The sequence below is a fragment of the Aythya fuligula genome, chromosome 1, assembly GCF_009819795.1.
Source record: "Aythya fuligula isolate bAytFul2 chromosome 1, bAytFul2.pri, whole genome shotgun sequence".
NCBI lineage: Eukaryota > Metazoa > Chordata > Aves > Anseriformes > Anatidae > Aythya > Aythya fuligula.
In genome coordinates this window covers 76,462,720-76,478,724 of record NC_045559.1, presented here as the reverse complement: position 1 = coordinate 76,478,724, position 16,005 = coordinate 76,462,720, and the positions used below count along the sequence as shown (strand labels likewise).

At 36.6% G+C, this 16,005-nt stretch overlaps 1 protein-coding gene across 3 annotated transcripts in view; it reads left to right on the top strand.

Moving 5' to 3' along the window:
* Nucleotides 1–16,005, top strand: part of ABCC9 (ATP binding cassette subfamily C member 9) — a 73,557-nt gene that overhangs the window by 33,144 nt on the left and 24,408 nt on the right. The window contains exons 16-25 of one of the 3 annotated variants that reach the window (XM_032208031.1): nt 714–824; nt 1,752–1,824; nt 3,444–3,549; nt 7,659–7,697; nt 9,272–9,370; nt 10,789–10,873; nt 12,249–12,329; nt 13,330–13,467; nt 13,955–14,080; nt 14,624–14,720. In XM_032208031.1, the coding sequence (XP_032063922.1) occupies nt 714–824; nt 1,752–1,824; nt 3,444–3,549; nt 7,659–7,697; nt 9,272–9,370; nt 10,789–10,873; nt 12,249–12,329; nt 13,330–13,467; nt 13,955–14,080; nt 14,624–14,720 (955 nt within the window). Of the gene's footprint in view, nt 1–713; nt 825–1,751; nt 1,825–3,443; nt 3,550–7,658; nt 7,698–9,268; nt 9,371–10,788; nt 10,874–12,248; nt 12,330–13,329; nt 13,468–13,954; nt 14,081–14,623; nt 14,721–16,005 lie in introns of all 3 variants that reach the window. The other 2 variants (XM_032208030.1, XM_032208032.1) reach the window with 2 other exon arrangements.

Here is a 16,005-nt window from a genome sequence, read left to right as displayed (position 1 = left end):
AACTCAAAGAAAGCAACAGAAAGAATAAGCACAAAACAAGCTTTATTTTCAGCTGAATTAACCTTTCCAAACCAAAACAGCATATTTTTTCTTCTGGCTTAACAATTATAATAAAGGAAATAAAAACAAAATTATTTCAGTGTTTACTTATTTTCTTTTGTCTACCTGCTATGCCTATTCAGCTCAATACAGTGCTGCTTACAAATATCCCAGGTAGCTCTAAACAAGCTCGTTCTACAATCAGAATTATGCATTAGTGGAGGATTCTGCACAAGCTAATATAATATGCTTTTCACTGTTGCATCTATTTTGCTTCCAAGAACCAAGCTGGTAACTCTGTGTGTCTTTAAGTCACTCTATGTGTTTGTTACTCAGTTTTACTGACACAGCTTTGTTTGGAGCTACCTCAGGTAGAGCAGACACACCTAATAGTTTGAGGAGGATGACAGAGCTGCAATTTGGGATAGTTACACATAGGAGACCAACATCAAAAAGATCAATTCCAGTTCTTCACTTAAGGATGATTAAAACATTGCAATATGTACAACACAGTATAGTGTTTTATCACACATATTGAAAAGCACTGTTTTCTTCTTGTGACCAAGAATGGTGGGAGGAAAGGGAATGGACTTTCTTTTTTCTATGGAACGAAATGCTTTCCTTTCTTGAGAATTCCAACTTTTCTCTTCTCTTCTCTTCACCTCACTGTTTAGCACACCAAGGCCATCAACAGGAGGCAGCCGTTGAGGTATCAGCTTGAAAGCTATGAACAGCCATCAAGGAGGCAAACACGTCCTGTGGAAACAGATGACATTGCAATCAAGGTGGTTAAAAAAAATCAACACATACTGTCTTCCTGCTAAGTACTACAATACTAGAAAGCACCTAATTGCTGTTCCTCTTCCAAAGGCAAATTGTCCATTGCAAGAACAAGAAAAAAAATAAAAATAAAAATAAAAAATAAGCACTTTACCCAAAAATAAAGTGTGAAGAATTGTCTTCAGACCAGTTCTTTACAATGTTTCCCTGTCTTTTTGGGAAACAAGAGGCATCATGAGTCTAAAGGAACAAAAACTAGATAATCTGATTCTCAGGATTAATACAGATTTTTTAGAGTTTCCCTTCATGCACTTCTTTTTCACTCTTTGAACCAGGATCAAAATTTTGTGTCATTTTTTGTCGTTTATTCTGCCACATTATTTTAAGTTATTTTGGACAACTTTTCCCCACATATGTCCTTGTTCTCTTTGCAAATAATGTTTCATTGGAGGTATGCACACAAAGGCCAGGTTCCACTGGGGAATATTTTTCTTATGGCCAGCATGAACCTTGAGAATATTTAATGTGTACATTGGGAATCCATTCACAATAGGCCATATATCACAATATGCAGAATTACTCGTTCCTTGATAAGCTATGGTATTTAGAATGTCACCTGTGAAATCTTGTGATCATTATATTCAGTGTTTAATCTTTTATTTGACAGAATGAAAGTATTTGGTACAGCTCAAGATCACAACTTTATCACCTTTCATGCTGTGTATATATTTGTGTATGTAACCTTTCTTATTCCCAAGCTTTTCTGAGTTTGACAATCTTTTCTAACCTAACTTGCATTTTTATGTGTCTGTGTGAGAATACCTCATCATTCCTCATAGTTTTTTTTTTTAGTAACATATTTTAAATACAAACTAGACATTCTAGATTTTGCTCCTCATGTTTCTATATCTGACATGATAATTGTTTTGTAGGTGACCAACGGATACTTTTCATGGGGAAGCGGTTTAGCTACATTGTCCAATATAAACATCAGAATCCCAACAGGTATGATAAATGCACATCTTAAAAACGAAGTATGTAATATCAGATTGCTAATAATTCCATTTCTTGATGTTGTGAAAGGCTTAAAAATACACATTTAGTGTTTTGTTTTTTTTTTTTAATAAAAAAATAGCATTAAAAATATACACAAAGTTATGAATTATATTGGGTATGGAACTTTGTCATCAACATGAAGTACTATATATACACAGAAAAAAAATGTAGTTTTTATATACCTGTATTGTTTATATTGCTTTTATAATAGCAGGAACAACACTAAGAATAAATGTAAAAAGGATGGTTGCAGAAAAATACAATTTTTATTATGAACAAAAAAAAAAAATGAGAACTCCAGGCTTCTTCAAACCACAGGTTCATCTAGACCAGGATTTTGTTTAAGCAGTGGCCACCAGTCGGTGCACAGGGACACAGCAGTCATATATTGTACTTCTCTCATTCTTTAATGTTACCGTCTCCCAGTACACAGCTGTTTTCATCTCAGTGTATTCCTTGACCTTCATGCAGTTTGTCTTTTAAGGAATCCTGAATGAATTTCTTTTTCAAGTAGTCGTTTGGTCTGCCTCCTCTACATTTCTTGCATCCACAGCATCTTTTGGCTATGAGGTGCACAGGTTTACAGAACATTGATTTGTTTTGGAAAACCTATGAAGCAAGTGCAAAAGCTATTTTTTACTTTGATAATGGTGAATACTATAAAATTCCTAATGCTGGTCTGGTGGTATTTCATGTTATTAAATAAGACTTTATATATATGAATATATATGTATTATATCCTACTGTTTACTTTCAAAATAGTTTGTTCCTTTAAGCTGACACATGTTGAATGTCACATAGCTGGTTAGTAATCCTGGAGTACATTATTCTACATAATCTTTCTCACAGTAGCATTAGGTGTCCTATACATGAGTGAACACTCCTTTGTGCTGGCCCAGTCCCACCTGTAACACCAGGAGCAGATCTTGGCTCCAGGGAGTTTACAAACTAAGGCCACAGGTTCACAAGTTTGGTCAGCCATTCTAAGAGCTTACATACTTTAGAAGGAATGAGTCCATTAACACATTATCTGGCAAGAAGCTCACCTGGCAAAAGCAACAAATAGCACACTTTGTGATTTCAAAAAGTTTGTGGCAAGATCTAACACCATTACCACCATAGGGTGCAGATGGAAAAGTGGGGGGAGGAGGAGGCAGGAGGAAGAGTACAGCAAAGGAGAAAAGAATAAAATGGATCTTCTTTCAGATGCAAACACTTCTGTGATTGGCCCAGATTTTCATGGAATCATGGACTGAATCCTTACTTCCCACCCAAATTATCATTTGACCCCAAATAATTTTCACAAAATAATACATTCTCATACAATGTATGATAAAGTATGTCAAAGCAATATTCTTGTGCTTATGGAACTTGGTGTGTACTTGTACTATCCATAAGTGTATTTCTATAATTGAACAGATGCAATGCTATCTAATTATATAGCGTATACTAACAAATCTAACCAACTATCTCAAGTGCTGTAGAATGGGATCTAGTTGGGCCTCGTGGACTTGAGTAGTTTGTTTGTTTGATTGTTTGTTTTAATGTGTTTATTGTTATTATCATAGGTCAGATGACAATGATTGTGGGTCAAGTTGGCTGTGGCAAGTCATCACTTCTCCTTGCTATATTGGGAGAGATGCAGACACTGGAGGGAAAAGTTCACTGGAGCAAGTATGTATCGTATAGCTATTAATTGTTTTAATTCAAGAAGGAGGTAGCTGGATTTTTTTGTGAGAAATGTAAACTTCATGTCTCATACTGCTTCTTAAATAATTACCCATGTGCATCACTCAGATTCTCTTTGAAAAGCATCAACTGAAAGCTTATGAGGGATTATTTTCATTTCTGATTTTTTCATGGTTCGTAGCAGGCAGAGCAGAGTGCCTCAGGAAGGGAAATGGGCCAGTATGGTGATTAGTATCTAATATATTAGCACTAGGAAATAACTGGAATAGAAAGAATAGAATACACTCTTCCTATTATCAAATGTCCTTCTGTGGTGGGAATCAGCTCTGGGTTTACGGTACTCATTATATTAGAAGAAAATCTTACAGCAAATAACATGTATTTCCCTGTTGTGGTAAGAACAATGAGGTTCAATTTATATCTGTTGTGTTTCGTCAGAGGCATTTGTTGTCTAGTAACACTGTGCATAGTATTTGCAACTCAGGTTGCGCAAATAACAAGATTCTTCAAGATGCATTGAAGGGATGGGATAGTTAGCCAATGTAAAAGGAAAAACAGTGTGGATTCCTACCCAGACTTAAATCAGCATTATTATGCTGCAACTGTTCACAAGTGAAGGCGTGACAGGCTGGAGCTTCTTCACTTGAGAAGTGGCATGTGTGGAGTACTAGCATGTGGGAAAGGCTGTCTTCGCCACTCAGTGATGTTGCTGCTAGCAGAGAAGAATGTTTTCTCCCTTCCCTGCTATCTGCCCAAGCTTCATCTGTGAGAGCCATATTCTTTCCCCTATGCCTACAGAAAGCAGACTGAGGATGCCAAATACTGAAGAGTGAATGCTCTGAAGAAGCTGTTATTGAGGAGGGGATTGCAGATGGGGTCAGACCTCTGGATCTACATGGATTCAGACCCAGTGAATGAAAACTTCCTATGGAAACTAAGTGGGACCTTTATTCCAGTGTAGGCAGGACAGAGGTTGTGGAAGTGGTGTGCTGTAACCCCAAGACTTGTTCTCTGGTTCTAAAGCTCAGTTCTGTTTCCTTAAATCTAACAAACGAAAATCTTCTTAAGTAACTTTTTGAGGAGAAAGGATGAATTTCATCAAATATACCAATATTTTTTTTTGCCCTGTCCTTGAATAGGAACCTGCTTTGTCATCTTTTTCTTACAGCAATGTTGCAAGATATTTTTACTTTTCCTGTGTTAGTACGCATGGCATTTTTTTGTTCCCTAGCCATATTTCACTGTCTGCTATTCTAAACGTATGATCTCACTAGAGTAGTAGGTACAGTTGGAGCCAAGGCAAGACTTACTTTAGTGTAATAATATGCAAGCTGAAGTTTTGATGGACAAATATGTGACTTGCCATGGTTAATTTTTTCAAGATATATAATGAAAATATTGAGGTCACAATGAGTTGGATTCTATTCTGAAGTAGTTTAAGAAAAGATGAGTCAGAATAGTGTACATAAAAATTATTCTCAAATATTTTCAAAGATATATTTGAGAAAGACTCAAATTGAGTCCTAGAGAAGGATATGAAATCTTAGAAAGATTAGAGAAATAGAGAAATCTAGACAAATGCAAGAAGTTACAGAAAGATTGTGAAATAACGTGAAACTTTATGTTGAACTTTCACAGTGTTTAAGGGATTGGAAACATATTGTCTGTTTACCAGCAATCTGTACATAACCAAACAGGTAACTCAGGTTTTTGCAAGCATCTCAGGCCTTACTGAGTGACTGTTTTCATTGCAAGGTATAATTTGGTTCCTTGCTATAGCTGATGCAAACATGGTTATGTTTTGCTGATAATTTCAGAGTGCCTGACAGAGAGATGAATACATGTACAGAAGGATACTTCAGGTATTTAACTGAATGGATTCTATACTTTACAAAATAGCAATAAAGGTCCTATTTACTTTCTTGAATCCCTTTCCATGTGGTTCCATATGCACGACTAACGTAGCTACTGATCCAAGGGTGATATGCAGGAAAGGTGAATTCTCCAACAAATTCAGGGGTAACAGCACAGTAAAGTAATGATGGATCAAACTTCAGCTATAGTATAATCCTGCAATACATCACTGTGAAAGCTCATCATGGGGCTTGAACGCCCTGTTGCAGTTGTGGTTGGCTCTACTGAGAGCTGTATGCTCTATTGCCAGGGTTGTCATCGTTTTGGTGTCTTAGGGAAAGCAAGAGCGTAACACCTCTTGGCAAGAATAAATTTGATGGGCCAGATCTCAGTTCTTCCCAGTTATATGAGACATGCTTCAGGTGCATTGCAAACCTTAGACAAGGAACTGTGGTTTTGTTTTCGCAGTGAACAATCAGCCAGACAGATGTCTTAAACACTGAAAAACGAGTCTATCAAGATTCAGTGATTCAGCTGAGCCTGTTTCGGATCTGAGTTACTGTTAATTGTATACTGGGAAAAATGTATATTTTCCTCATCCACATCAAACCAAGGAGTCAGAACCATCTTCTCAGACAGACAAGCAGAGAAGAGTAGCTAAGTGGAAGGCCCTTCACTGGGTATACAACTATCGAACAGGTTTCTGTGGAAACAGGCTGCCATGTACTAAGTGAGAAACAGGGGGAACTCAAGAGTTAATGCATTAGACTTTCTTCCTTTTTGTTTGGTTTGACCTAATTTCTGACCTCTTTCTAATCTCTCACTAGAGTCCATCTTTTGATTTCTTGAAAATTCTTTCCATGATAGAGAAGACTGGGAGCGTCTGCTCATAAAGGACAAACTCTGGTGAAGCAGTGTCTGTTCAAACTGAGCCTCGGTTTGTGGCTCTCTGACCCTTCTGAGATAACCAGCAGGGATCATTCACCTCTGATCTAACATGTTCTGCAGCAGTTGGTGCATGAAGAAAACACACTGATTGTGCACTTAAGGAGGCATTAATTATCAAAGTTCTTAGAAAGCTGATGCGTAGTGCAGAAAGCAGCATGTCTCAGTTCTAGCACTTTGGGAAGATGCTCAATATGTGAGTCTGGCACTATCAGGGCTCTGCTATTAGAATTTTTCTGTCCTTTGCCAGATTTGGATCCTCTGCTTTCAAGTGCAGCTGCAGTTACTGGTATCCTAGCAGGCAAACACATTTCTGTTTCAGCAGCAAAATACTTCAGTTGGAGTATTTGTAGACTTGGGAAGGGAGGATTTGGGGGATTTTTGTTGGTGGTTGCTTTGTTGTTATTTGTTTGTTTGTTTAAGTGAGGCAAATAACACATTAATATAATTTTCCTAGTCCTTTCTAATGTCTGTTTCCATTTACGTGGCATGAACTTACTTGTTAAGGTTTGGCAGTTTGGAGTGATGCATTGCTGTTCCTGGCAGCAAGCACCATTACTGGTCTAGAACCCCTTTGTATGGCATTCCATGGCCTTGGCACTGTTAATAAGTTAATTCATGGACAAAGAACACTGCAATATCATTACTGTCATTACTGACATTGTGTGTTCTACAAAGTGCATTTCATGAATATGATCCTTAGAAGTGGAGGCTGACAAGAAAAGTCTAGGCATTGCAGTGCCATACATAGCTTGATGCAGCCTCGCTGCTACAAACAGGTTCAAAATCTGTTCTGATTACACAGTAAAAGCGTGTCACCTGAACCTTGCAAAATTATATCTGCAAAGGTTGTCTTTGCCCCAATGAAATCTGATGGTAGGGTAGTTACCAGCTTCCATAGGTTGTTGGTGGAACAGTATAGAGAAGCTGACTTATTGATTGTCAATTTTTTATATTCACAGGCAATGTTAATAATTTCATTTTAACAGGTTTTACAATGCAGTTTTCATTTTTAATTCATTTTCTAACAAGATAGATTGCCTGTTTAGCCACTATGCACAATAGACACAAAACTGTTGTATTTAGAAAAGTTATATGCTTTTAATTAGTCCATGTTTATTTTCCCTTTAAGAGCAAAAAAAAAAAAAAAACAAAAACCTAACCAGACAAAAAAAAAACTGATGTTGAGTTCGTAAAGTATGTACTTAACTACAGTTTTCCTGTATATAAAACTTGTATAACATGTTATTTTCTCTACTTCCTGCTTACTAAATGTCATTTACCATAACTTACAGTGTAAATGAGGCTGAACCTTCTTTTGAAGCATCCAGAAGGTATTATTTCTGTTTTTAGTGTATCATAATACACTAATTTTTTCAGAATTTCCTCAAACTTTCATCTTCATACCCTTCAGCCATCTCTGTGTTTCCTTACTCTGTCAATAATTATTTACTGTAGAATTAACTGACAGATTGCTCTAAATCCAGTGGATCCCAGTCTTTCCCAGCCATTGTACCACTACCTCAATCTGAGGGCTAGCATCCCAGAAAGGCCCACATCTTGCTTAAAAGAGGTTGAGTGCTCCTAGCTCCCATTTGACAACACTGTGAGTTTAGTGTGTTCCATATCTCTCAAGACAGGACGCCCAGATACAAGTCATCATCACATGTACCCTCCCATGAGCTTGCATGTTTTCTGATCGGCACTAGGTTTCATGCTTTTGGTAACCCAGCTGCTTGCTGCACGATGAAGCAGGGCCACGGCATGCAAAGGGAGCAGTCCAGCTCATGTCAACCGGTAATTCCAGCCCTGGCTTCCATGAAGGAGCCTGCAGGATTAAAAGATGGGCAAGCTAAACTAAAAAGGCACGCCATAAATGACAAACAAGTAGTGGCACCAATAGCAGTAGTTGGGAGCCACACCGTTATTTGACACCTGACAGTCCTGTAGACATATTTCATACTAGTGGATATCGAACTGCTGAAACTGCTAAAATTTTGGGAGTACTACTGACTGCTTCTAACCAGCTATTACTTATACCCTAGCACCCTCTCTCTCAAATGTAATAGATACTTACATTCAAAGCTAATTTGAATGCTTGGTTTGAAGCAATGCAATCAAAGAAACAGAAAGGAAAGATAACCGTTCAGATTTACAAGCCATTAACAATGCTTCCCACACGTCTCAGGCATTACAGAAAAAGGCCTGACATTATATGATCATTTTTGCCACAATACACAGACAAAACACCCAGAAGTAAAGAATTTTCTTACACTTACTGTACATATTTAATGAAGTATTTAGACACATTTAAAATTAAGCCTAATAAGTACTTGGGATACTGTAATGATTCTTTCCAAATCTGTATTGAATTGTCCTCTCCTCCCATATCATGTCTGTTCACTGAACATCTAATAGGCTTAAAGAAGAAAAAACTTTGACTGAGAAAAAGATATTTCATGTGCACAGGCTGGTAAAATAATTTAAGGCTTCAGAAAGCAGCAAGACAAGTATAGTGATGACATTTGAGCAGTGCCTTTTTACTACCTGTTTCAATGTTGGAGAAAAAAAAAATCATTTTTGTCATAATTTCATCATTCTGAATATTTATAATCTACTTTTGGATTGAAATTACAGTTACTAAATTGAGGTAGGTACCAGTCATTTATAGCAGAATAGAGTACAACCTAGAATATAGATTGTGCCACCATGGGAGAGAGTGCGTGCTGTTCTAACAAAAGTATCTCATTTAAAGTTCTTCCCTTCACTTCAGTAACAATTTCTCTGTCTATGTGTTTCTCTGTATTTTTTTATGAATTTTTTCTGTATTTTTTTTCCCCTGATTCTCAGACATTTCATAATGCGGATGTGTTGCTTTTTACTAATGTTCTTTATTCATCTACAGTAGAAACAGATATTCAGTGGCTTATGCAGCTCAGAAACCATGGCTGTTGAATGCAACAGTGGAGGAGAACATTATATTTGGGAGCCCATTTAATAAACAAAGGTAAATATGAAACAACTTGCAAAAAATAAAAATTTAATAATAATAATAATAATAAATAATAAATAAACCTGACTGCTTCCCTTAAGGGGTTTTGTCTTCTCCTTCTGGCAGAAGCTTTCAGATTCTGAAAAATATCAATGCACATGAACCCTAGTGTGGGTTTAGCTAACCTGACTTTAGCCATTTTAAAAGGCTTTTGCTTTAAATTAGCCTTTCGAGGCTCTTTCTCTACCCTGAGTGCATGTCTAAAATTTATGTGAGGAATCACACAGCAGCAGCGATTCTCCATGGAATACAATGGAAGCCTTATGTGTATTTTTCAAGCAGCTAAAGTCAGGTGAGATGAATCCCATCTTTGGATGCTAGTGCCATATTTTTGTTTTGTTTAGTGGAGCTTGAGGTTGCCAGAGGACTATGGAAACAAAGATAGTAGGCATGTTTCCACTGAGTTTATGTCCTAATCCTGCTGTGATATAGTTGCTGGAGCACCCACTTTACAAAAACAATGCACATATGCAGATGGGGTACCTCAAGGAAATAACCTTAATTCTTCCTATAGAAATACAGGAGAAGGGAGTGTGAAAGCTGGAAGTGCATAGTTTCTGTTCTGCCTATCCAGCACTTGCTTATAACGTCTTTCCAAAAAGGCTAGCTAACAAATACAGTGGAAAAAATGACTTAAGTAAAATAAATTGCTGTTGTTTCAAAGGTCATACTCATTTTATTTTAAATTATAAAAAATACAACCCATTCCTCTTAGTGTGTACTTTGATAAGATGTATGATTCCATTCCCACTTAACAAAAGTTAACAAATAACTCAAAATCAAGCACCTACATTTTCAGGGACTAGGTTCTTCAGCTAGTACATCATCCTAAATTCATTCATATCAAAGGGGCAAAACTGAATTAACACCACTCAGATTTTCTGGTCCCAGCTGCTTATTAGCAGATCATCAGAGATACCCCACAGACCTAGAAATCTCATAACACATTTCGAGTTTTTGCAAGAGGTTTCCTGACGCAAGATCAGAAGCACTGTAAGGATCCTTTGCCCTGAAATATCACACTGAAGTAACTGAAGAGGCACCTAAAAGGGGAAGAAGAAAACTCATTGAAAAATGTCTTCAAATACTCCAGAGTCCAACAAAACTGCTCAGTGACAGGGAAGAACGTATCCAGCAATTTAAGTAACAGAATCTTCAAAAAATAGTCTTGCCAATGAAAATTTCTGATAAATATGTGATTTTTTACAACATTTGCCTTACTTATTTTTGCAATTATCATTTGCAAAACATCACAGGGCCATAATAACTTAGCTGTGAATTTGAGATATAGGGTTTTTTGTTTTGTTTTTGTTTTTGTGTTAATAAAGCATGTGGCTGGTTAAACAATTGCAATGACCGTGTTGGTTTTACAGGTACAAAGCTGTTACGGATGCATGCTCTCTGCAGCCTGACATTGACTTACTACCATTTGGTGATCAGACAGAAATTGGAGAAAGGGTAAATAACCTCAAGGCTTTCGTGTTTGCTTAGTCTATGTATTAAGAAGGGACTTTCTGATGTCACTCATCTAATCTGATTTGGGTTGCCAGCCTGATAAATAATTGTAATTCACTAGTGTTTACTGAAGTTATTTTGCATTAGCTGCTGCAGCATTCTAGGCAGTCATGACAATGAATAAATGCTATGACATTAAACAATATTGTTATGTGATCTCTAATCTGGAGAGCACAAGACAGATACAAATCTAAATAATGTATTTTGTTTCAGAGATCAGAATTTGCCCCTACGCATATATTGTTTCTTTGTATGCCATAGAATTACTACACTGGATGTTATGATACACAATGAAAAACAAAGATTCTCAAGGGATGAGTTTTGTGCAAATTTCCATAGAAAATTGGGAAAGATTCATACTGGAATTATTTCAGTGAGTTTGTTGTTCACTATGGGATAAAATTCAAAATGTAGTAGTCAGTAAAAGGATAAATAGGGTTTAAAGTGATGGGTGAAATGGCCCTTTTACAGTATATTCATATAGCAGAGTGATGTTGCTGTGAGCATACAGAAATTTAAACTGTGTATTTTGTCCTACAGGAAAATTGGGTTACTTGGCACTGATCTTAAGCCAGGAGAGCTTTATTCCCAAGCTCTTGTCAAGCACATCTCCATTTTGGTCTGAATGTGTGTGAATGAGTTAGTTTAAAAAAGCTAATTCTGTTTCCCAATAATGAATACATGGCCATATAAATCTTAATTGAACATCCTTGGATAAATACTTGGGCATCTAGACAGGACTGAGGCCTGTACAGCAACAGCACAGATCAGAAGGTCTCTGGTTTATTAAGACCTCAGGGATGTGAACGAGTGGCCTTAACTGTAGGATGGACATGCCTGGAAAAAGGCCGACACTTTAATGGTTGAAAAGGAAAGAAAATGAAAGAAAATATATAAATAAATAAAAAGTAATGTGCTCCTTTTGAACAGCTGCACCATGCTTTTTGTTGTATTGACATGTTAAAAATTGTTTTGAAAAAAAAAATCCTTCTTCAACTGTACCTCAAAAGGGATTTTTTGATAGCCAATATTTTGCTTGCAGAATTTTATGCTAGCATTGGTTGCATTTTTCAATCTAAGAAGCCTACTGTGCTTAGAGAAGCTCTTCATAATTCATACTTATCCATGATTCGTTGCTGAATAATAATTTTTCTTTGTCTGTAATGTAAGGATTATGCTTGTTTATCAACAGGATTAGCATTTTAACTAAGCAATTGATTTTTATTGGAACCTTGTATAACTGTAAAAATCATATTTCCCAAGACCTATCATAATGTTTATTCAAAGATGCATATTTCTGATCCATTATATTCATTAGGGGATTAATTTAAGTGGTGGCCAACGACAGAGAATCTGTGTAGCTCGAGCACTCTATCAGAACACCAACATTGTCTTCTTGGTAAGATTTTTCTTTTTCATATGGAGCACATAAAGTTAGTAATAAAACTGTCATTCCTTGTATATATCTTCAGAAAACTTTATATTATCTTCAGAGAACTATAGGGACTTGTATTCAACTACAAATTCAAGTTATGGAGTTAGGAAATAAAAAGCCACCAGAGGCGGTATCAAAACATACTGGGAGACTAAAGAAGGTGGGACCTACAGAGATTAATGCTGAAGGAGGCAAACAGATTGCCTTTTACTCACTCACAGTGGTACCTTGTATCAACATAATCCTGCTGAAATCAGCAAGACTTCAGGATAAGGAGAAGCACCATAATGCAATTAGATCTGAGCAATGAACAGACTGAGCATTCAGCAGTCTCCTGTAGAACGCTGTGGATTCAGACAGACTTTTCCTTCTCGGTTACTTCAGGGTATGTCAGGAATTTCAGGAGGCTACTGTTCATGAAAGGGCTGTCTGAGACCCTTCAAAATTAACCAGAGACTTAGCTCTGTTCTTAGAGAAGTGTTTGTACAGCTGAATGTTATCTTATTGCTAGCTGCAAGTTTAGTTTGGGTGAAATCAGTGTAGTTCCTGACTCTGCTTTATCTTAACTGTACCAGTTTCACATCAAAGTTAGACTCAAGTTTGGCTCTGGTTTCCAACATTTTCAATTTTGAATGTGAAATTTCAGACTTAGTGTTCCTTATCATGCTTACTTCATATTGTCAGTGTGGCACCAGCACTGCACACATCTAGACACAAAAAAATTAAATGAGTCTGTTACTATGAATTGAAGAATAATGGATTCTAGGTCACTGCTTTATAGTGCAGCCCTCTGACTAGGTCTTAGTCATTAGAGAGAGATGATTGGTCATGGAAGATGCTTTCTATTAAAAAAACAAAACAAAACAAACAAACAAACAAACAAACAAAAACTTTTTAAATTAAAAATATATACTTTTTAAACCCTGCTCTTTTTATTTATTTTATTTATTTTATTTAATTGCAGGATGACCCATTCTCTGCTCTGGACATTCACTTAAGTGATCATTTAATGCAGGAAGGGATTTTGAAGTTTCTCCAAGAAGACAAGAGGACTCTTGTTCTGGTGACACATAAGTTACAATATCTACCACATGCTGACTGGGTAAGAAAAGAGCTACTACGCTGCAGATCTGCTAACGATGAACATACGTTTGAAGTTAACACTGTAATGCTTGACAAATTCACTATTGCTTTCTGTAATAGAGTGATTAATTCTATATATCATGTGGCTAGCTACAACATTACATAACATGGATTTTATAATAGAAGAAAACATTTTATTTTTATATTATTTGTGTAGGATTTTTGATGGAAAGCCACTAAAGAATTGTGACTTAATTACAATTATGACTAACTTAATATGGCTTGTCCATGTGTTTTACAAGTACAGATGAGTTTGGCTTACAGAAATTTCAGTTTATGAGCTGTGCTAACAAAATTAAGAAATTATTTCTTAAATATTGAATACAGTGAACACAGAAATTTATATGAATGTAATCTCAACAATTCTAGGACATCTTGTAGGATCCAGGTCAGTGATTATACTACATATATTGCTGAGTAGACCTATTGGGTGCTTTCTCCCCTAGATCATAGCAATGAAGGATGGAATGGTGCTTAGGGAAGGGACACTAAAGGATATACAAAACAAGGATGTTGAGCTGTATGAACACTGGAAAACTTTGATGAATCGCCAGGATCAAGAATTGGAAAAGGTAAATAGGAACATGTGGGCAAGGATATCAAGGAAATATTTTTCAGTTAATTTCTAAAAAATCAAAACATGTCATGAAGCAAGTTTTAAACTAGACACTAAGGAATAACACATGAACAGTAGGAGATGTAAGGTCTAGAAGAGATTGTCTGAGAAGTCCATCCTAGGTGGTTTTTAAGGACACATTAGGCAAACATCCTTTTGGAATGATGTGCGCAATTGATCCATTCCTGGGGCAAGGGGTCTACTAAGGGACTTTCTATTTTAGCCTTATGTTCTGTTATTGCCATAAGGATTTAGGATTCTTTAAGAACTATTTTCAAAGTTTTTATCATTCTAGAAGAGAGGGAAAGAAAGAATACAAGGCAAAAAAGAGGAAGAAAGTGGACAAAGAAGGATTTTCTGAAAGAAAAATCCTAAAATACTGCGTTTTTGCATTCTGTGGCCTAACTGATCCAAATAAAGTCTCTTTGAGGTTAATGTTGGTGCCAACACAGTAGCAGACAACTGAGCTCTCAAATTAATGAATGGTTTCTTATCACAGGATATGGAAGCTGACCAGACTACTCTGGAGAGAAAAACTCTTAGAAGAGCCATGTACCCCAGAGAATCCAAATCACAACTGGAAGATGAAGATGAAGGTATGTTTTATCATTTCATTTTTTTATTCTATTGCTATCATTGCCATTTCACTTGAATATACAAAGCTGACAGCTAGCCGTGAAGTATGAAGATGTTGAGGGGAGGCTGGATACTGGCAGCTGGCAACAAGACCCATCAGGAACATCCCTAGGATGACAGACCAGGCCTAAAGGGATTAGTCAGTCCTGAGAAGCAATTCAGTGATGCCAGGGAAGAGAAGAGGTGAAGTGCAGGCTTCCTCTTACAGGGAGCACTAATCACAAAGATTCCAATGGTGCTGTTTGCTGTAATGATCACAGAATACAGACTAGCTATTTGCAGGCTCTTTATTAATGCCTTGTGTTTAATCTGGCAAAACTCATGGTGGATTGCTATTTAGGACATAGATCTGTTGGGCCTTGATTACTGCATTTTGAGGAGATTCCCAATCATTGTACAGTAGGCAGAGCTAGACACCAAAGTCCTTGAGATGGAAATACTACATTGTCTTCATACTTATTTGGTGAATGTGGGCAGAACAGCTCTTACTATGTGCAGTTATCACTACATTTTATCAGTTAATTTCTTGGAGGAGTTTAAACTGGGGTCACTCCCAAGCTCCTCCTTTTGATCTGTGCAGGAAAGCCTTGCCAACAACCTAATCCCAGAAATTGGAACCCATTATTTCTTTGTGGGGGTAATATAGAAAGTACAAAAAAAAAGATGTGTCCTTATAGTCCACAGAATGCTTACAAAAAACAGTCATCGTTAGGATTATAAACTATATATCAGTATCTTCAGGGCTGAAATATAACCTGAGAATGCATTCCAGGTCATCCACAACTCCTATGTAGCCTGGGAATGTACACGTCTCTGTGTCCCAAAATAGTATATAATTTTCAAAAGTGTATAATATTAACTTTAAAGAAAATGCTTCTTACTAATTCATTTTTAATGTTCAAAATCAGAAATAGGTTGCATACACTGTCAGTTTAGAGCTGTCAAGTAAGAGCAGGTCATCTTTTTTTTTTACCCAAGTGTATCATGCAAAGCTATCAGACATATATTCTTTTTACTTGGTGGAAAAATATTTTAATGTAATATTTATGCATATATGAAATACATATTTGCCATAGCAAAAGTCTGCCACCAATTGTATTTCAGTATGATGTGCAAATTATCAAATAGTCAATGGTAGGCCCAGAAGAAACACTAATCCAACATCTACATTCTTTTAAATAGACAAAACTTTAGTACCTCTAAATAAAGTGAGAGTAAAATTCACTTGTGCAACAAATGACAGAG